This window comes from Sorex fumeus, unplaced genomic scaffold (assembly GCF_029834395.1).
Source record: "Sorex fumeus unplaced genomic scaffold, SorFum_2.1 ptg000024l, whole genome shotgun sequence".
Taxonomy (NCBI): Eukaryota; Metazoa; Chordata; class Mammalia; order Eulipotyphla; family Soricidae; genus Sorex; species Sorex fumeus.
Window position 1 is genome coordinate 13,830,234 of NW_026606081.1, and position 23,367 is coordinate 13,853,600.

The 23,367-nt window shown below is 41.1% G+C and overlaps 1 protein-coding gene across 3 annotated transcripts in view; it reads left to right on the forward strand.

Moving 5' to 3' along the window:
• DLC1 (DLC1 Rho GTPase activating protein) overlaps positions 1–23,367 on the forward strand; it is a 461,166-nt gene that overhangs the window by 258,928 nt on the left and 178,871 nt on the right. The window contains exon 1 of one of the 3 annotated variants that reach the window (XM_056113857.1): positions 6,705–7,084. The exons of the other annotated variants lie outside the window; for them this stretch is intronic. Coding sequence (XP_055969832.1) covers positions 6,970–7,084 — 115 coding nt within the window. The 5' untranslated portion in view covers positions 6,705–6,969. Of the gene's footprint in view, positions 1–6,704; positions 7,085–23,367 lie in introns of those variants that run through there. 3 annotated transcript variants of the gene reach the window in all.

Genomic DNA, 23,367 nt, shown 5'->3' on the forward strand with positions numbered 1-23,367 from the left:
GCTTTTCTTATGTAAGGGCTGGATCATTCACATAGCTTAATCAAATGGGATTTTAATAATTTCCTCCCGGATCAAAAATCCAGATCAAAGCATGGCAGTGACTCAATAAACCTTCCGTTTCTCATAATTATTTAAAATACTTTGGAAAAATCTTCTAGCATTTTGAGCAGTCCTGAATATTTTAATTGCTCCGAAGCAGGCTAAAATGAGTTACCTTAGCAAATGGAAGTGGTTTTAAGACTAAAGTGGATTTATGTCATACAGGTTTGGGGATGAAGGGGTCCCATGATATTAAAACAACTAGGGTCTAGACATGCTTTAATATTGACACTTGTTTACAGTAAGAAGATAGATTTTATAAATTGCACACAATTAGATAAGTTCAATAATGCCAAAATGTCATGGTTTTTTTAAGATGGAAAGTATTTTTTGTATTTTATTTTATTTTGATGGAGCTGTTCACAATAATTTGTTTAATATTCCATCACCAATCCCACCACCATTACACCTACCCACCACCATATTTTCCAATGTTTCTACCCCAAACCTCAAACCCTGCCCCCAAAGCAGGACTCAAATAATTTATTTTGTATTGCTCGTTATAAATAATCCACTAAACATGATCCAAAAAGAATTCCTTAATGGAAAGTATGTGAAGATTGTTGTATTTCACCCTAGAACTATTAAACTCCTGTATAATAATGAGATGTTGAGTGGCCACGAACGCAACCTTGTGCTCCAGAAATTCTAAAATGGATGGAAAGTAGTAAGCCATTGGAGACAAGATTCTCCAGCTTAATAGATAAGAATCTCTGCTCTCCAGGGATCTGGGAGAACAGGCAAATTTCTCGAGATCAGAAAGCAATCCCACCAACAGGTAAGGAAAAACTTAAGGAACTGTGAAAGCATAAAACATTCTTATGCCCTCTTATGCCCTAGTGAGATCTTGGAAAATGCCAAAGTACTTTTTGGTTTCCCACTTTCTACATCTGCTAAGCTGAGACAACACTATCACATATTCCCTACCTCCCACAGTCACAGTCATACTGGGATTATTTGAAAATTGTGGAACTAATACTTGGGAAATTACTCTAGAAACAGTAGGTTCTTTAAAAATACGCTTATTTTTCATGTGAGGCACTTCTAATAGCCAGTAAACATATAAAAAATGTGAATGTTTTAGCACAGCGGTAGGGCGTTTGCCTTGCATGCAGCCAACATGGCCAACCCGAGTTCGATTCCTCCGCCCCTCTCGGAGAGCCCGGCAAGCTACCGAGAGTATCTCGCCTGCACAGCAGAGCCTGGCAAGCCACCTGTGATGTATTCGATATGCCAAACACAGTAACAACAAAATCTCCAATGGAGACTTACTGGGCCCGCTCGAGCAAATCGATGAACAACAGGAGGGCCTTTACCACCTTTACCTTTACTAAGGTAAAGGTAAAGCTACCGAGAGTATCTTGCCCGCACGGCAGAGCCTGGCAAGCTCCCCGTGACGTATTCAATATGCCAGACACAGTAACAACAAAGTCTCCAATGGAGACGTTACTGGGCCCGCTCGAGCAAATCGACGAACAACGAGAGGGCCTTTACCTTTACCTTACCTTTACTAAAATAGTTGCGTATCATCCACATAATATATGACTGCTATTTTTCCATAAGGTATTAAAATACCTTCACAATGAAATTTGTATTTAATGTGTTTTCAGCAATTAGGGTCCAGACAAGTCCTACTCTGGGCTATGAGCAAATCCATAATTCAACTTCACCTTGCTGCAAACACTTGACTGTGCTTCCCTCTCCAAATATCTGAAAATTTTCAATTATGGTGATAACTTTTAAAAATAAATAAAGCATAAAAATCTCATAGATTAAGTATATCAATTATTCTACCTAATGAAACTTACCACTTCATCTAGTTTTTCCACAATACTTGCTGAGACAATAAAGAACTAGGACTATTATCATAAAAAATTAGGATTCCAGAGCAGAAAAAGGGTCACTTGGACACTTTGGAAATCAGATTGAGTACTCTTTCATTAGACAATATACAATGAAGTGGATTTAGTGCCCCTGGCTCAGTACCCTTCAGTTTTCTTAGCTGAGATAACCTATCAAAGACAGGTATCTTTAACACCCTGCACCCAGTTGATGATTTTATTTGACTGTTTTTAAAAGCTCTGATTGAGTCCCCTCAAGAAAGCTTAGATAACACTGATGGTCATCATTGCTACAAATCACTTCTCTTAATTTATGGTTGGTTAGGTTGATTGGGGTGGGGGGGGGGGGGCTCGTGATCCCTGGATTCAGACAGCTCTGGATATGAATTGTTTTGTTTTGTTTTGTTTTATATGCTGACATTTCTCAAGTATCTTTTCTCTTTTACTTTAGCTATTTCATCTCCAAGAGGAGATCATAGTACCTATGCTGGTTTATATATTGCAGTCTTATATAGAATGCTATAGAGTTTGTGGTATGTTATAGGTACTCAATAAATACCTTCTACTTTATTATTCTCTTTTTTATTTCAGTGTAAAAGTATAGAAATCTTCCCTCAGAGAATCTTGCTTTGCATGATTCATACAACACCTGTTGTTATTCATGCTGGTGACTGTTGTTTATACTCTGACATTGTCGTAGATCTACAATGGGAATTTAGGTAAGGTTAAATCTAGCAGGAATGAGGAATCCAAGCTGCTTTTTTTCTCCTTTTGCTCCCCTAATAGGTTACGCACCCTTCCATCACGGAACTTATCGCACTGTTTTGAAATGATTTGTTATCAGTGTGCTTTCTCCCCTCAAGGATGTAGTGGTTTCTTATCCATCCTCCACTTGCTAGCACACTGCTCATGCTGTGGATCTGGTTCAAACTGTTTCTCCACCAAAAGGGGCCCACATACACCAGAACAGTTCAATTTGAGTAGGAAATGAGTCAGTGTATCTCAGGGTGTTAAGGCCTACTTGAAAGGTGGAGTGAGGGAAAGGGAGAGGAAGAGAGAGGGACAGAGAGAAAGCTTTGGTGTGCTTTGTTTAAAAATAAGTCAGAGAGGGGACAGACACCATATAAATTAACTGGAGCGATAGCACAGCGGTAGGGCGTTTGCCTTGTACACAGCCAACATGGCCAACCCGAGTTCGATTCCTCCGCCCCTCTCGGAGAGCCCGGCAAGCTACCGAGAGTATCTCGCCCACACGGCAGAGCCTGGCAAGCCACCCGTGATGTATTCGATATGCCAAACACAGTAACAACAAAATCTCCAATGGAGATGTTACTGGCCCGCTCGAGCAAATCGATGATCAACGGGAGGGCCTTTACTTTACTTACTTTACTTGGAGAAAATAGAAAAAAAAAGAGACTAGACAATGACAAATGTTGGCCTTGAATTACAAAACTAATTACCAAGCAGTTGGGGCACATGGGAGGGAATGGAGATTAGACAAGAGGCACCAAAGGCCACTGGTAGAAAGTCATGGGCTCTTTGGACATATGCCATAACTTTGTATACCATAAACCTTAATGCTATTGCCGCCATATTGCTTAGAAATTAATTCCAAAGTTAAATTAATTCATGTAACTTAAACCAGATTTTGTTTTATTTGGGGACCATACCTAGCAGTGCTCAGGACTCACTCCTGGCAGGATTAGGGGACCATGTGTGTTCCTGGGATCAAACCCACATTGACCACAGCAAGGCAAGTTCCTGCTGTACTATCTCTGGCCCCTAAACCAGATTTACCTCCTTTATTAAAATACCATCGTTTGCAAAGTTGTGCATGATACATTTGTCACAGGAACTCAATGTCCCAACACCAATCCCACCATTAGTATGATCATCCCTCCACCATTACCCCCATTTCCCCAACCACTCCCCAAGCAGGCACAAAAGAGTTTATTTTATATTGCTTGTTACAATTAAATGGTTAATGGAAGTATCAAAACATACTTTAGGAAAAGAAAATTTGTGTAAATTGTTAGATCTCACCATGGAGGCAAGTTTCATCAGAGGATTTGTGAGGCTATTTATTTCTAGTTGATCCTTCTGTTTTACTCATTTTATTTATTGAACTTAGTTGGATTCTACATTACTTTCCCCATCTAATTTGATCTGCTCCCACTGGTATGTCACTATTGAAGAATTTGGAGATTCTTGCATGCAGGACACACCAGGATATTTAATTGGGCTATGAGTTTACATAGAGGTGGTTGTGGGATATGGGGTGACTGTCAGGGCTTCCACAGGTACAGGGGGGTTGGGAGGTGGAAGGCTGCATTCCTCTACTCAAGAAGACCCCATAATTCTCAACCTGAAGACTCGTGTAACTGGAATTTTTGACAGTTTGGCATCTCTGAAGAGATTAGTCATGAGGCAATGGAGGTGGGCTATTGGCATGGCACCAGCTGTGGGGGGTGTGACTGCGAATGTGGGGCCTTCAGTCAGAAGACTAGTGTACCCATGAGTTCTTTTGTGGTTTTATTAATCTCTTCCAAAATTTAATTATGAGTCTGTAACGCTGGGCTAATGTATGAGCTTACATGATGGTGTTGTAAAATCAGAATTTTAAATGGAAGCTTTTCCCTTGCAATCCACTCCCACAGGCACAGAGGTGTAGATAACTCAGGAATTAGAGCACTTTGCCTCATCACCTGTGCCTAGTACAATAATAGAGTAAAAAATAGAGAGATCCTACAGGGGGAAGGGCACCTGCCTTGCAGACAGCCAATCTGGTTCCATCCCTGGCACCACATATGATTTCCTGAGCACTTTCAGGAGTCACCCCTAAGCACAGAGTCAAGAGTAGCCCCTGAGTACCACTTCAGACAAGAACAGACTAGGGCAAGAGAGAGAGTACAGTGGTTAAGGGACTTGACTTGCATGCAATCCCCTGTACCATATCTGGTCTCCTGAGTACTTCCAGGAATTATCCTTGAGCACAGAGCTGGGAGTAAGCCCTCAGTACTGCTGGGTATGGCCCCCAAACAAAAGCAAGACCAACTAATAAAAATTAACAGAGGAAAGAAGTAGTTACCTACCTAGAAGCACATATTCCCAGTAAAGATTTGTTCACTTTTACTATTTGGGAACAATATAATTTAGGACACGTGGATTGCTAAGAAGCAAAGGTGTTAGTATGTTTACAATTAATAAAGAAAATATCACTACTTTTAATATTTTTGTGTGGTATTATGTTGTCAGAGTTGTATGAGAAAGGAGTCATGGGGGCTGGAGAGATAGCACAGCGGATAGGGCCTTCGCCTTGCCCACGGCCAACCCGGGTTCGATTCCCAGCATCCCATATGGTCCCCCAAGCACTGCCAGGAGTAATTCCTGAGTGCATGAGCCAGGAGTGACCCCTGTGCATTGCCGAGTGTAACCCAAAAAAGCAAAAAAAAAAAAAAGTCATGATTAGTAATTTGAAGACTCAGGATCAGTATGGGTTAGAAATTATTTCATGATACAAAATAATTATGATAATTAGTAGTATTTGGACAGTTCCTTACAATTTACAAAGAGCTTTTCATTGTTATCTAAGGGAGAACTGGGCCTTCGATTCTGTCCTATGCCTATTGTCAGCTTCTGTGCCAAACCTTGAGCAACTTAAGAAGGGAATTTGAGGACAGTGAGAAAAGAGAGAATTAACAATGCATTAGAAAGGAGAATATTAGCCAAATTCGTTGGAAGAGAAATGGATTTTTTTTTTCAGAAACACATCTTGAAAAAGAAACTTTTGGCTCATGTTTTGATTTCAGATGCTTGGCACTTTTAAAAAAAAAAACTTCTATTGGGGTGAGCTTTTGATGTGCAGTTATAATGAGGAAGTTTACTTAGTTGCAATGCAAAAGGTTCGAAAAGCCAGGGGACATGTAAGCCTTAGTGGCAAAAAGCTAGAGAAGTATTTGATTAAAGCTCCGAGTGTACGTAGAAGCGGAGTTAAAAGGCGACGATGAGGAGCTGTTTAGTTATTTCATTTAAAACTTATGTATGCAGTTCCTAGAGAGAATCCAGACTGATCTGTAGGAGGTTCTGGTATTCTCAAAGCCTCCTTCCCACCAACCCAGCTAAGGGCTGAAATTTCTGTCTTTGAAAGAAGGGAAGGGAGGCAGCAGAGAGGGAGGGAGAACAAATAAGTTTCCAAGCTCCTCAACTTCAAATATGCATGACAGTGAGCCTTGAAATAAAGGGTGTTGTGAAGACCCTCCCAGGGTGGGAGAGACATGCTAAAAGTAGTCTATAGACCAAACATGATTGCCACTCAATGCTTCTCTGGAAAAACACAGTACCCAAAAGAAGAGAGAGAGAACAAGGGGGAATGCCCTGCCACAGTGGCAGGGTGGGGGGGGGGGGGGGCGGGGGGATGCTGGGACCCGTGGTGGGGGAGGATGGGCACTGGTGGAGGGATGGGTACTTGATCATTGTATAACTGAAACCCAAGCACAAAAATTTATAAGTCTATAAGTGTACTTCATGGTGTTTCACTAATAAAAAATTAATTTAAAAAAATGAACATGCCCCAAAAAATAAATAAATAAAAAATAAAAATTGCATGATTAATTAAAAAAAAAAGAAAGAAAGTTGCAGGGACTCCACTCCCTGCCCCTCCGGCCGGCTCGCCTTCCCCCCCAAAGCCGCTTTGAGTCTGTACCCTGCCCGGCCTTTCCTTTCCACGCTGCAAGGCTCCCTGGCCCTGCGAGGGAGGGCGACGCGACTTAACAGACGCACAGCCCAGCGTGCATGCACCGAGTGGAGTTCTTGGATTGCACAGGAAGCTCGAATCATCTCGATAGCCACGGAGGCAGCCGGGCAGGGCGCGAGGGTGTCGTGGGCTGGTGTGTAAGCCTTTCCAGATGTGGCCGCGGCGCGCGCCGGGCGCCGGTCCAGGCGGCCGCCTGCAGTGGGCGCGTCCCCGGGCGGCCGCCGCAACGCCCGCGGCCTGAAGGCGCAGGGCTCGGCCCACCCGGGGGCCCACGGCATGGCGCGGCCCCCGCGAGCCCCGCTGCGGAGGTCCCTCAGCGAGCACATCCGAGACTCCACGGCCAGGGCCCTGGATGCCATCTGGAAAAACACCCGCGAGAGACGGCTGGCAGGTGAGGGGCGCGGACGGAGGGAGGGAGGGAGGGCGGGAGGCCCGCGGTGTGCAGAGAACAGTTAGGTGCCCCCCAGGGCGGCGGGCGCGGTCCCGGGACGCCCGTAATTAATGAGCTCATCAGCTCATCAGCTCATCAGCCCGGCGAAAGTTCTGGGCAGGGGCCGCGATCGATTTCAAGGTCCAACAGCTCAGCGGGGTGGGTTGTGGGGCTGGGTCGGGTGGGGATTTTTCCTCCTCGCTGACGCCCCTCTGATGATTTCTAGATAAGGTTTTAGGAGAGGTCCCCTCCCCCCCACCCCCCACCCGCCTTTATAACCTTGAAAAGCAAAGCAAGGACTTGGGGCGGCTGGGGAGGTCCGCAGTGATGAGCAGCAGCAGGCAGAAGCGTGCTGGCCTCGAAGGCCGTGCTGGGGTGGGGTGGCAGAGGGGTGCGCGATCTGGGTGTCAGCGGAGTCATGGGGCTGCCCCGGACACGGCCAGCCGGTATTTCCTCTGGCCGTCCGGAGCTGTTCTGAGTCCCAAGAGGGTGTCAGGTATGCTGGAGGCAGGAGTCTGAAATATAAGCAAACAAATACAGCGGCACGGTGCGAATGTTCTGGAGCGCGTGACGGCGACCCCACCCCGGCAGACAGGGTTTCAGGGGCTCAAGGAGATGGGGACTTCTGCCTGATTCTGGTACTAAGAATATTCATCAACTGGGGTCAGACAGCTAGGGGCGGGTGGGGGACGGAGGGGAGCTAGGGGCACATGCCTTGTGTACATAAGACCCAAATTCGATGCCAGGTGCCACCTGCACCCCCCCAAGTGCCACCAGGTATGACCCTAGAGGCCCCGCTGTAAGCTGCTAGGTGGGCCTAGTGATCCCCAACACTACTGGACCAGAGCAGAGCCGATATCCGAAGGTTCTAGCATTCTGCGCTGTGGCCTCCTTGGCCAACTAGCAAAGGGAGATGGTCCCCAGCCCCCTGAGCACTTCTTGGGAGCACCCCAAAAATGTTCATGAATTGACTCAAAATGGGAGCTTGCATCAGAGTAAAGAAAGTTTCAGAATTCTGAAAGGTATCTGAATAATGTTCAATGCTTCTTTCTTATTTGCTTTTTAAGTCTGTATACTTATGTCATCTACATGGATGGGGCAAAGGTCCTGTTTCCTTAACCTTTTTGGTTAACCCAGTTGTTTTTCTATCTTGAATGAAGTTCTAAATTGTTTTTAAAAGAAAGAAATACACTAATAAAAATTTTTTTAAAAAAAGAAAGAAAGAAAGAAAAAGGAAAGAGGAGAAAAGAAAGAAAAAAATTTAAAAAAAGAGAAGAAAAAAGAAAAAGTCTCCCAAAGTGTCAATCCAGATTTCTGTGTGGAGTGTTCTCGATGAAAGATCATTTGACTTTCACATGATTGTCCTGACATGACTTGAAGAAGGGATATTTAAGGTTTAGGACAGTGATAAAACAGATTATAAGATAAAATGCTTGTTACATACCTTTGTAGGCTGTAAGTTTGTCTTTGAATGCTCATGAAAATCTTCCAGTTAAACTAAACAACATCGCCCAAGTCTTAGGGGAGAGAGTAAATAATGTCAAGTCTAACTATAAGATAAGGGAGAAAAAGCAGAATATTTTTAGTTTAGCCATTTGCTTGTGTCTTTAATGTAAAATGTGATAGATTAAAGGAATCCAATTTTTGATTAAGTTTAAAAATGTTTGAAGATATGTTTTAGAGACAAATTGCAATTGGTCAGACAATATTTAAGAACTAAGAGATGGGAGTATGAGACCCATGACTAAAATTGAATGACCCCTCATTTTAAAAAAGGTGATTCCTCGTCTAACTTGAGAAACCCATTATTGCTATTGGAAAGATTCCACAAATAATGCCTTATTAAAAAGAACACAAAAATATCTTACAGCAATTTGGTGTTTTAATTCAAGAGTAAACTAATTAAAAGACATTCCTTCTTCCCAGACTTCCTCTTAAAATTTCATAACCTAAAAAGTTTGGATCAGCTGATGACCTCTAAGATTAAGGATTTTGTCCCTGGAGAGTGCTGTATTTGTCTTGTTATTTGCTGTATATTAGCAGTCTGTATGGAACTAAAGGTGTAAAGACAAATGAATACTGAGAAAAAATATTTTCACTGCTCTTGTAGCAGCTGAGGTTTGTGGTACTCTCTGTACTAAAAGAACTCCTCAATAATGCCTCTAAGTGGAGAGTTAGCTCTTAGGTAGGTCACACAATAGACAATGTAAGTGCTGTAATTGAAAAGTAAGAACTTGGGCTACCACAATGACTGAATCCCTGGAACTTGGACCCTTTTTGCACTCCTCCACTCTTGGATGTGGTTCAATGGCTACTTGTCAAATCTCAATTTGGTGCACCTCCAAACCTCAAGAGCATGTCTGTCTTATCCTCAAACCTTCCCTCTAAACCCAATACTCTGACCAAAGGCTAAATAATAGTTGTTAATTATCCACAAAAAGACACTTCTTTAAACACTAGATGCAATCTTTATTATGTAGCATGCCACATTGCCCTCTGTCTTGCAGAAGTCCAAACCTCCCACTCACTGTATGTTATAATAGTAATGAAGTGACAGTAAAAATTTGGCTCATGTGGTAGAACACATGTTTCGCATGTGTGAGGCCCTGTGTTCTACCCCCATCATCACAGACCACCCAACACCTCAGGGTGGCTCCAGAGCACCACCAGGAACTCCAAAAAAATGTTTTGAAGTTTTTAGAGGAATATACTTCCATTAGCAATACCTTCATACATCCATGGTGATCATTGGCTTGAAGCCTTTTACAGAGTTTCTCAAGAATTAATTTGAGGATCCAGAGTGACAGTGTAGTGGTTAGGGTGCTTGCCTTGCAAGTAGCCAACCCAGGTTCAATACCCAGCTCCCCATATAGTCCTTTCAAACCCCAAGAGTAATTTAAGATTTTAGTCAGGATTCAAAGTCTTACATAAATAAAAAAAAAATTGCTGCTAGGAAAAGATCTTTCATATTGTGAGAGAAGTGACAAAACAACTGTCTTAATTGCAACCTCCTTTATATGTAATTGCCTCTTTTTACATCCAGAGCCCACGGGGGTTTCTCTCTACTTCCTGTCCTCTTTATAACAACTATTTCCAATGCCACATGTGCACTATCTTAATTCCTACAAGTCGAGTATGGTGTTGAATGAGAACTTTGAGAATATCAGTGCCGGTGAAGAAAGAGTAGACAGCTCTTCTCTGAAGACCTGAACTTTCCTCTTACCCTTGTGTTGTTTTCACCTCTTCTCCTTTGCCATCTATCCCCCTTTGGTACTTAGAAATCATGACTTCTATTTCTATTTTCCTCCTGAAAACCAGTTGCTCCTTAATCCTTTTATATAGGTTTTGAGTTTTTTGTGTATGGGGGAGGGAGGGATATGTATTTGGGTGTTGGTTTGATTTTTGGTTTGGGGCCACATCCGGTGGTGCTCAGGGCTTAGTCCTAACTCTGAGCGCAGGGATCTCTCCTGGCAGTGCTTTGTGGACCTTATGGTATGCCTAGCATCAACATGGGTCATCTGCATGCAAAGCAGGCACTCTACCTGCTACACTATCTTACTGGTCCCTCTCATAGGGCTTAATTTTCCATGAGCCATTGGATCTCTTTAATATTCTGATAAAGCTTGTGAATCATTTCAGAATAATATTTTGCATGTTTAAATAAACACATCAAATTATAAAGGAAACTAATTGCAGTATTCAGAGTCATCAAAAATTTCAAAACAAACAAATGTTGAAACCCAGTGGCTTTTGGTAGAAATGTGTCCAGACCCCGCAGTAGGTTACTGTCGCTGGGCCACCCCAGGGGGGAAAAGGTATTGTCCCTCCGCCAGCTCCCTTTTGGCCGCTTGGTGGTCGTCATCCTCCAGAGGCCATTGGACAGTCAGGTCTGGGCCCGTAGTGACGAAACTTGTTGGGCCTCACAAGATGTGGGTGGAGCCGGTCCTAGTCTCCCCGGTTGCAACGAGACCTCAAGTCATAGCCCACAAACGGCCTCTCTGGCTCCTGATCAAGCTGCTCAATGGCCATGATCCCAGAGACTCAGGAGCAAATCTCAAAACCCCATGGCTTTTGGCAGAAATCCCTCCAGATGTAAGTGTTAAAATTTTGGAATTTCAAAATCACGTGGCCCTACTGCAGCCACGCAACATCATATGTTATTCATAACCAGCAATAGAACACAAATTGTCTATTGTTGCCTTTTCAGCAGATCTGAGTGTTGGGGTAAAATCTCAAATAATGGTGGGTCTGATGTCAAAATAGTGAATGTGATCAAAGTAGAGAGAGAGAGTAATGTGGAAATCATCTGCCCTACAGGCAGGGGGAGGGTGTGGGATGGGGGCATACTGGGGTTTTTGGTGGTGGAGAATGGGCACTGGTGAAGGTAAGGGTGTTTCATTGTATGACTGAGACTTAGGCCCGAAAGCTTTGTAACTGCTCTCACGTTGATTCAATAAATAAAATTATAAAAAATGAAAAAAAGTAAGGTGGAGTTCATGAACAATTCAATCAGCTAATCAGTGGCTGAATAAATAGCAGTACTCCTACATAAAAAAATTCAAAACAAAATTACAATACAGCAATATAACATGAATGAATTATGAATTATGATGACAGAATAATGTTTAAGTTCTTGAGGTATGAATACACATTTGATAGGTTTTAAAGGTGCCAGAATAATAGTATGGCTTAGCCAGGAGAGCATTAAAATATACAGTAGTCTTTGATTCCTTTCTTTGTCACCTACTATTATAGATAAGGCACACTACGAAGCAACATCCACATATAGCTCACAATTGTACAAACCTTCAACTTGACTAGTGACTGAACATGATGATTGGCAGTGTCACATGAAGAATGGTACTTGGATAAAAATGCAATCACGTGTGTTCAAAAGTGGGTATGATAACTACCTTTTCTGTAGGGTAGGTATCAATATAGAAGATATATTGTGATATCTCTAGAAACTTCAGTATGATATGGAACAGAGACAGCTATATCAAATGTGAGGGATAGGTGGCAGTCTGTCAATATTCATAACTGAAAATAATTTATCCAGAATTTTGTGAAAATAAAGTGCCACTTTTTCCTTCTCCAAGTTCACAAACACTCTAAATTCTATCCATAGACATAGCTTAAGAGTCTCTGCTTCAATACTACTGTGTCTTTCAAATAGTTTTAGTCAAAGACTCTCATAGACTGAATCTCATAGACTGAGATGCCAAGAACTCACTCAAACATGAGATGATTGGGATTCCTTGATATGTGTTTTACAAAGATCCGCAAACAAGTTTGGACTGATGTGCCAAATGGACGAGTCTAAGGGGAAAAATAAAAGAAATAAAAAGTTAGACTAGACAGAGTCTGTAAAAGTAAGGCAAAACCCAATCTACACAAGCTCACTGGTGTTCAACTTGGGTAGAGCAATTAAACACAAATTAAATATTATTAACATCTGTTGAGGTAAGAATTATTTACATATTTGCTTGCATCTCTCTCTGAAAGGTTTATTTCCTTTCTTCTACCTTAAAGCAGATTTGTCCACTTCTCTCCCTGTTATGCGTACTTTCTGATGCATTTTATGGGTGCATTTCCCCATTCTGGAGAAATAACCTTCATCTCTATCTGTGGTGTGTGCTTTCTTATCATTGGGTGCATTTGCCCATATCTGCCTGAGGTGTTGTGCTTTCTTACTTTATCATATGTATTCTCCATCTTGGAAATTAACTGATGAGCTATGTGGGATGTACACTTTTTTTCTACTTTAGAGAAGTTCATATTCTCCTGAGCACATCTCTCTTTCTCTCTATCTCTCTTTCTTTCACCTTATTTCCAAACTAAACTTAGTTTACTTCCCCATCCTCACACCTCCACCATTAAAAAAGGTAAGAACCACCTAAATAGGACTGGAGAGATAGTACAGAGAGTAGGGTGATTGATCCCCAGCCTCCCATAGAGTCCCTTGAGCCCGTCAGGAGTGATTTCTGACTGTCAGAGCCAGAAGAAGTCCTGAACATCATCAGGCATGCTCCCCTCACACCAAATAAATAAATAAATAAGAACTGCCTACATAAAACAGTAATTTATTGTAAAGATTACAGTTATTCTGTGACAAAACCGTGACAAATATGGGTAAGCTGTAATTTTTAAAATGTATATTGTTGCAGATGACACAAGTTTTGTAGCTAAACATTTAGGAGAGGGAAGAAAACTGAGTTGCCTGTGAAGAAGGCAGAAAAATTTAGACAAATCTCAATTCAGGTGCAATTCAATGAACATAAATTCTTCCACATTAGGTTGGATGCCCCTGAGATGTTTTGTTGAACATCCAATAGCTTCCATCTATCTTGAATAGATATTTTACTTTTCAGATGAGTAGATCTCCACTATGCTAGGAAAATTAACGATTGTGTATTTTGCAGTCCATCGGCCCTCGGTTCACTGGGGCATCAAGAATTCTGGCTTGCTTCCCATGTCGGCAACCACAAACACTGATTCCTGTGAACTGTCTTCTGCTCTCAGTGAAAAGCAAGTAAGGGCATATAGATGCCTTTCAACCACGAGTGATGCATACCTCCAAATATGCAGGCTCCCTAGTAAACAGCTCCCCTAGACTTATGCCGCGCTATATAATAGTTTAAAAGGCCAGACAAACAACCATTAATAATGCTTCACAAGAGACTGTCACTCCTCTGGAGGGTAGATGTGAGCTTGTGTCTACTCAAGTAAATGATACTATTTCAGCAAAAGAGCACTTGGTGTGGAGACCATCTTGGAGGAGAGGAAACATAATGGTGTAGCTGAGAGAACTGGCTGTGATGTCAGACTGCCTAGGGTGAGTCCAGGCACTTGGGCTAAATAACCTTGCACCTCTCAGTCTTTCCCTCATCAATATAAAGTACCAATAGCACAGCACTGTAGCGCTGTCCTCCTGTTGCTCATCGATTTGCTCAAGTGGGCCCAGCAACGTTTCCATTATGAGACCTGTTGTCACTGTGTTTGGCATATTGAATACATCATGAATAGCCTGCCAGGCTTTGCTGTGCAGGTGAGATACTCTCGGCAGCATGCCAGGCTCTCCGAGAGGGGCAGAGGAATTGAACCCATGTTGGCCAGGTTGGCCGCATGCAAAGCAAATGCCCCACCTGCTGTGCTATTGCTCCAACCCATAAACATTCATCCCTTGATCACATAAAGTACCTATTCATAAAATCATTTAAGACTTAAATAAGCTACTGTGCCAAAGGCTTAGATCAGCCTCTGGAATTTGGTCAGCATCCTATCGTGTGGATTGTCCCTTTTCTTTATGTCTGACTGCCTTGGAAGTATCACCATATGACACCAGTATAACTTTCCTGAACCTCTTGGGCAAAAATAGTTAGACCAGCCCCAAACTTGCAAAGAAATGGTAAAATATTAATGGTAGATGGTCTTCATTTCTGTGTCTATGGAGAAAAGCAAAAAAACCTAGTGAAGGTGAGTTTTGTGCAAAGCGACCAGAGACAGCGTGTTGCACATTGATGAGGGCCTCTTCCACCCTTGCACAGGAGTTTGTCAAGCTAGATATACAATATCTGCAAGTCTTCCCAAGCGAGTTGGAACCTGCTTTGAAAATTGCTGTGTAGATGGAGCCAAACATGGAAAAGAGCAGCAGCGCAGGCAGGCTGGGCGTGGAGCTCGTGGCACGGCTCTGGTATGGGAGAAAGTATGCTAAATGTCAAGACTGCCACTTGAAAGAGATATTTCGCACACCTCCCTTTCCAGAGAAAAACTTCTCAGACTTGCTTTGTTTAAATAGTGTGTGTGAGCAGGCTGGCTGACGTTTTTGCCAACCGTCATTATAATACAATAAACAAGAAGTATCCAAAGTCAAAGGTGTGGTAAAGGAGCAAGGGAATCAGTCACAGGTCGGCTTAGGGATCTGAAGGTATATCATAAGGAAAATGTGGAATTATTTTTTTTATTGCCACTGGAAATGTTTTCTTCCAGAGGAATTATTAAGATTAGAAATTGAAATCAGGGACTGGAGCAATAACACAGCAGGTAGGGCATTTGCCTTGCACGTGGCCGACTCGGGTTCAATTCCCAGCATCCCATATGGTCCCCTGAGCACCTCCAGGAGTAATTCCTGAGTGCAGAGCCAGGAGTAACCCCTGTGCATTGCTGGGTGTGAACCAAAAAGCAAAAAGAAAGAAAGAAAGAAAGAAAGAAAGAAAGAAAGAAAGAAAGAAAGAAAGAGAGAGAGAGAGAGAGAGAGAGAAAGAAAGAAAGAAAGAAAGAAAGAAAGAAAGAAAGAAAGAAAGAAAGAAATTGAAATCAGACTTACCAGTTCATGTGTTTTTTAATCAATTTCTGATTCTCATCACTTTACTTTTTTTCTTCCAATGTCAGGTTTAATACTTATTCTCTAAAACCACAAATTTTTGAGTATCCGTTTTTTTCATTTTTGACACTATGGTTTACAAAACTGCTAATGGTATGATTTCATACATAACACATTCCAGCACCATACCCTCCACCAGAGCGGCCACTGCCTCCACCATTGCCCAAGTGTCCCCACACCACACACACCTCTGGTAAGCTTCCTCCTAACAAGTGGTCTTTGGGTTTTGTTGCCTTTGAACATGTGTTATTCCCCTTCTGTGTTTCTTTATATCCCACATGATATAGAAATCATTCTCTCACTCTCCTTCTGATTAACTTTACTCAGCACTGTAGTCTCCAGATTCATCAATATAGCAGCAGATTGCCTGAATTCATCTTTTCTTATAGCCAAGTAGTATTCTGTTGTAATCATTTACCTCAAATAACTTCTTTTTGGAGGCGAGGCAGGTGTTGTGGGATACCCCAGAAATGCTATGCGTACTCCTGGCTCCATGCTCAGGGATTATTCTTGGTGGGACTCAGGGTGCCATATGCAGTGTTGGGGATCAAACTCAGTCAGCCACATGTGAGGCAAATACCTTACTCTGTCCTATCTCTACTGCCCAGTATATGTGATTCTTAAAGGAAAAGAATGAATTATTGTACTCAAATTCTTTGAACATCTCCCCAACCCTTCCTGGTATTCTCTAACCAATTAAATGAAATTATTGATGAGTAAAAAGCTACCTATTCTTTCATCAAATTCAAGACTGCACTGATACCTTTCATATCGTATGAACAACCAAAGATCAAGCATGAGTTTATTCTACAGTCTGAGTGGCAGTAAATTATTATTTTTGAGCCTTGGAATGTTCAAACATGTTTTACTCCATGTAAATGAATAGTAATAGTGTCCCCAATAAGCAACCAAACCTTACCAAATAGGAGTAGTCTACTTTTGCTATTATTAATTTAAGTCTTTTATGGGAAAAAAAGCAGTCTACTTTTGCTGTTATTATTTTAGGTATTACTATTTAAGTCCTTTATGAAAAGCAATTTTATAAACCATAATTAATCTGTCACTTGCATGCCTACAAAGCCCTGGAACCTGTGCTGAAATCTCTAAAGGCAACTTTCCACTTAATCCTCAAAAGCAATTGTGAGACGTATATATTACGATTTTAATAAATCAGAGGGGGCTTTAGGGGGGTACACACAGTGATATTCAGGTTTTCGGGTGTTGTTTCTGGCTCTGTGCTTAGGAATTCCCCCTGGTGGTGCTGAGAAAACCACATGTAGTGCTGGGGATTTGAACCAGTCATGACCACCACAGCCATGTCCAAGGCAAGTGCCTTACCTCCTGTACTATTTCTCTGGCTCAAAGTATTTTCTGATAACACATTAAAATCCATTAGTGCATGTCCATAAACACTTGCAGAACCAATCAAGTTCTCTCCCTCTCTCACACCCACTGCTTTCTCCTCCAGTGTGGCATGAATTATAACAAAATGGCACACACTATTTCATCACTACCAGTTTTTTGTAGTTTTTCATATTCGCATGAACCCTAATAAACGTTAGATTACCCTCTCTGAAAAATTAGAATGCTCCTATTTGGTATGATTTGGTAGGATATGACGGCGGGGGACCCAGGGGACCATTCGTGGGTGGTGACTCAGGGTCTCTTTGGGGCGGGGAGGAAAGGACCAGCTCCACCCCATCCCATGAGGACCCACATATCTTGTCACTGCGGGCCCAAGCCTGACTGTCAAATGGCTTCTGGAGGATGGCGGCCACCGAGCCGCCAGGGGAAATAGGTCAAGGCACGAAACCTATTCCCACCTGAAGTCACCAGGCACCGGTAACCTACTGAAGGGACCAAACGCATTTCTGCCAAAAAATCTCTGGGTTTCGAGATTTGTTTCTGAGTCTCTTGAATCATGGCCATTAAGCAGCTTGATCCGGAGCCAGAGAGGCCGTTCGTGGGCAGTGACTTGGGGTCTCGTTGGGGCGGGGAAGAAAAGGCCGACTCCACCCGCATCCCGTGAGGCCCCCACCTGTCTCGTCACTGTGGGCCCAAACCTGACTGTCCAATGGCCTCTGGAGGATGGCGGCCACCGAGCCACCAAGGGGGAGCAGGCAGAGAGACAACACCCTGTCCCCCGGGGGTGATGCAGCGCCAGCAACCTATTGCAGGGACTGAACGCATTTCTGCCAAAAGTCGCTGGTTTCCAGTATTTGTTTCTGAGTCTCTGGGATCATGACTGTTAAGCAGTTTGATCAGGAACTAGAAAAGCCTTGCCTCCAATTATATAGCTGAGCTGGAGGTGGTTTGTGGGTGTATCTCCCACATACCTAACTTTTGACAGTTTACTTTCTTGGTAAACTTGGCCCCAAGTTGTTGGAGTCTGGCCAAAGGCTCAGCAGCAATATTGGGGTATCTGGAAGTCTGAAGGCACCATCAGGCTGCTAATGCGCTCGCCTCACAGGTACAAATTGACCTACTGGCAGCACCACACCCCAGAATGTAGGTATTTCTTACTGAATATTTTCATAGTGGCATTGGTATGTGTACCCAACAAAGCTATTTAGGTGTTGCTTAACATTTGAAGAAATTCTCGTACTAATAGCTAGACTGACTCATCTGGTCACTCTCACCACTGAATAAAAATAAAGGCTAAAATATAAAGTACTGCATTGTGATCTCACCCTAGTAGACACCGGGAAGCAGCATGTGTGCCTTTATGAGACTGCTGTTGACCTCCATCTTATACTCAGTGAATCTCAAGTTTGTTCCAGGTTGAAAGTTACTTATGGACTTGAAAGTGGCAAGTAGAGAACAAGAAAAAGGCTACTTTTATGATTTGTCAATCTACTGAACCTCCTTCTTCATTACATCACAATAAAATTTCTTAGTTTAATGTAGCATCATGATAAAGGGATCTCGATTTTCATTCTCTGTATCATGAATCTCTAATCATTACATTATTTTAGTCTACTAAGCACTCATGTAAAAAAAACCCAACCATTTCTAGATAATGAAGACCACCAAAGAAATAACAGAAACACACTAAAAATTTTGATTTATTATTGCTTGGTGATCATTTTGTTTGATGGTCTTTGAAAATCCTGACACTGCATAGCACTTTTCTCTCTCCCTATCACTTAGTAAGAACACATCACAACAATATCTGTGTGCTCACACACACACACACACACACACACACACACACACACACACACACACTAATCGCATAGCTTAAAGGAACCTCTCTTTATAAAAAGATTGACGATTTCAAATTTACAGGATGTTGATGTAAAAGTCACAATGTAACTCTGACTGTTGACCACCAGCAGTGAAGAAAGGGGAAGCTATATTTGATGATATCTTGACTTTGTTTTATCTTGTAGGGTTTTTTGGTGACATATTTAGCTTTTTGCAGACAACTCTCAATTCACTGACTCAGCATTTAGTGTGGTTCAGTTTATCAGGACCAATCATCTCTAATCTGGTTTTGAATAGCAGGATGTTGTAGGTCCAGATTGAAGTGTGACCTTTGAATGTTTTCCATTCATGCTTGATTACTATATCCTAGAGGTCTAGACAGTGTTATTGGTTTCTCACCAACATAAACATCTGGCCAAGAAAAAAAAAAACAACTAAACTAGATGAGTAAGAGCTTTCCTAAATCTACTTTTACAATAATGTTGTATTTAAAATAAAACTTTTTAAAGCATCTTACTTTGAAAAGAAGACCATCAAACACCTTTTTTAAAAGTTTTATAAGATAGTCTTTGGATATAATTTTGCTGGTGAAAACAAGTTTGAACATGTAATTTTGAACAGCAATAGAAACATCTTTCTTTTGTGCTATTACAAGAAGCTAGAATTTCATGTAGTGAATTCCAGCCAAGTAAAAGTAACACGTGCATGTTGACTCATGTGTACCACATGGATGGACAAATGAGATGAATAGCCAAAGAGGGAGGGGAAAGGAGATGGTGAGATCAAACCCCCAGAAATGTGGGGCTAGGATGATATCAGGGTTTCTCAAGTTTTATTTCAAGTTTTATTTCACATGGGTTGATTTTTGTATTCTAAGAGGTTTTTTTAAAAATGTATTGGAGTGACAGTTCCCACTACAGTGAACTACAGTGCCACCAAGTCATAAAGGGAAATAAAGGCCCTCTGATCACACCCAACTGATCACACCCAACCAAACACCAACAGAGTTTACTCATAGCCTCCAGCTCCGAGCTGGAGATTGTGGAGGGATGACATGACAGAACAACCCCAAGGATTTTCCTGACTTGTAAATATCTTTTGTATGCAAATGGCACTTTTATCAATACTGTAAAACTAACATTAAAATATTTTTATTGTAAAGTGTTATGAAATAGAGGTTCAGTAAATAACTCGTACAACAAATAGTGCATTATATAAAAATTCTTTCTTCCTTTTTCCTTCCCTTGCTAGGATATAAAAGATATATATGTAGAAATAATACAGTGAGTAAGGCATTTGCTCTCCATGAGGCTGACTGAGGTTCCATCCCCAATACCACATATGGTTCCCAAACACTTTCAGGAGTGATCCCCGAGCACAGAGCCAGGAATAGTCCCTGAGAGCTGTTGGTTATGATGCCCTCTCCCCCAAAAAATTAATTTTGTTTCGTTTGGAGGCTGCATCTGGCAGAATTACTGCTGTCTCTGCACTTCAGCGGTCACTTCTGGTGGGCTCAGGGCGACCAGATAGGTTGATAGGAATCGAATCCAGGCATGCCGCATGTGAGGTAAGCACCCTACCCAATGTGTTATTAATCTGGCCCCTTAAAATTTGTAAAGAAAGAAAGCATAGAGAGGAGAGGACATTATCAGGGAGGTAAAGTATTCCTGCTTATGCTGTCCTCTCAGAGGGAGACTGACAAATGGATGAAAACCCCGCACCCACCTTCTTAGGCACTGCTACACACATTCCGAGTTCCCATTCCTGTGAGGCCAGTTCACAGAAGATGTTTTTATTTCTCTGACCCTGAGCGAGACTCCCATTCTGCTGCTGAGTATCCGCCAAGTGAACCTGAGTGGTCTCCTGTCCTCATTAGTGCTTAGACTGACCTGCACTTCTATATCCCAACGCAAATGTCTGTGATTGTTTGCTTTGTTTTCTTTATTTTGTGCTTAGGGTAGATACCAGGATTTGTGAGTTCATGATGCACTCTCTTTTTGTGCAGGAATGTTTTTCAACTTGTCCCATTTTTTTTTCTGTTATAAGATTTTGATGATCAATGATGATTAATTATTATGACTAATTTTTATGACCATTACTTGAGTTTTCTACTTGTGTCCGAACAAAAGTATGTTTTTCAATTACAAAAGTTTATAAATGTCTGTTTTTAAATGAATTTATAAGAAAATGACATTTGACAACTTTTTTTTATCATATCTGGGAAAATGTGATCAAACCTTGTACCTATAGAACTCTAAGGGTCAAAAGCCAACAGCTTTTAATAACTTTTTAATATTAGGTAATTCTTGATCACTTTGAAGACTGAAGTATGTACTAATTGCTTTTGTAAAATGAAGGTGATCTTGCTTTGGCTAATGGTCATACAGTTGTACCCAAGAACATTTTATCTCAGTGTCTCATAGAGCTTCGTTGCTGTTTTCATAATATACTTGATACAGTTCAGGTAACAATTGAGATTGGTATCTTTGCTTTCCAAAAATATTCTCTCAAAAAATATTTTTAGATATGTTACCTGTTAACTTATAACAAAATTTTATTTATTAATATTTTATTATTTCTTTTTATTAATTAATTTATTTTTTATTAATGAGACATCATGAGGTACAGTTGTAGACTTACAAATGTTTGTGCTTGGGTTTCAATTATACAATGATCAAATACCCATCCCTCCACCGGTGCCCATTTCCCGCCACCACGGATCCCAGTATCTCTCCCACCCCCCATCCTCCCCATCCCACCCAGCCTCTGTGGCAGGGCATTCCCTTTTGTTCTCTCTCTCCTTTTGGGTGTGGTGGTCTGCAAAAGAAGCGTTGAGTGACAATCATGTTTGGTCTATAGTCTACTTTCAGCATGTATTTCCCATCCTGGGAGGATCCTCCCAACACCCTTTATTTGGTGCTCCCTTCTCTATCTCAGCTCCCTTTTCCCCTAGCATGTGTGTCTGGCCTCAAAGCCATGTAGTAAAATTCCTGGTACTAATCTCGGCCATTCTTGGGTGTTAGTCTCCTATTTTGTTACTTTATGTTCCCCAGATGAATGCAATCTTTCTATTCCTTTCTTTTGGAATATATCCCAGAGAGGCAAAAAAGTATAGTCGAAGTGACATCTGCAATTGTTTGTTCATAGCAGCACTCTTTACAATAGCCAGAATCTGGAGAAAACCTGAGTGCCCAAGAATAGATGACTGGTTAAAGAAACTTTGGTACATCTACACAATGGAGTACTATGTAGCTGTTAGAAAAGACAAAGTCATGAAATTTACATACAAGTGTATGATTTATTTATACACTTGTATGTATAAATAATATTTATTAATTGATAAATATTAATAATTTATATATGTATTGATTATTTATTAATATTTTATTAATATTTTAATAGTTTAGATATGTAAGAAACCCATCGTATCACACAACTTCATAATAAACATTGAAAATACTTCTCCAAAATTTAATTTTTATGGGGCATTGCTGGAAACTGTGACTATTGGTGAAGGAATTGGTGTGGAAAATCATATGCCTGAAACTCAATCACAAGTTTCTAATGTTGTAATTCACAGTGATTCAATAAAAAAGTAATAATATTAAAATGATAAAATAACATTTAATTTTTTAAATTTCTGTGCCTGGGCTCAGAGCAATAGCACAGTGAATAGATTGCTTGCCTTACAAATGATTTACTGGGGTTCAGTCCCAGGGACCCCATCTGATCCCCCAGGCCCATCAGGAGTAATCTGTGAGTAAAGAGTGAGCCCTGAGTACTGCTGGGTGTGGCCCAAAAACTAAATTTCTATGTGCTTTCCCTGGATCACCTTTTCCTTCCACCTCCTCCCCAGATCTCCCTGGATTTCTTCAATCCCAAACTTGAATTTAAGCATTCTCATTCTGGTTTTATACTCTTCTTACATATTTAAATGGCCTAAGGTACTGTTGATTAATGTTTTGATGTTTAAATTTATAAGCAGTACCATACTGTAAATACTTTCTATATCTCTTTTTGCTCAGAATGACATTTTAAGGTTTATTCATGTTGAAATGTAAAGGTCATTTACTCTTAGTCTATTTATATACACCCTAAGTTTACTTATTCATTTTCCTGATGAGAGACATTTAGGTAAATTCTAATTGTGTACTGTTATAAGAACTTGCAATACTGTTATCTATACCTCCGCACACATATGATGGTATTCACCTAGGAATGGAATTTCATAATTTAAGACATGCATGTATCAAGTGATCAATATTTTCAACATGTACCCACCAACGGTATAGGAGAATAGAAGAGAATGAATAGGAAAGAAAATTTTAAATGTTATAAAAGTCACAGAACATTTACTGTAGAATATAATTGGCATAATGTATTGACATCAAATTTTTGTATGTTTGTATAAACATAAAATATCCATGTCTATAGATATATATTACTTAAATTTACATATGTAAGTCTCAAACACAAACATGAAGAGATTTTTAATTAATATAGAACTGAGCAAGATCTTGACTAAATGACTAATGTTTGGTGTGGAAGATGTAAAAGTAAATGCTTCTTTCATTTTAGTGATTTTTTTTACAAAATTCAAGATAAGATGTATTTTAGTGTCTCCTTGAATGTGATAATAAACACCAATTCCATA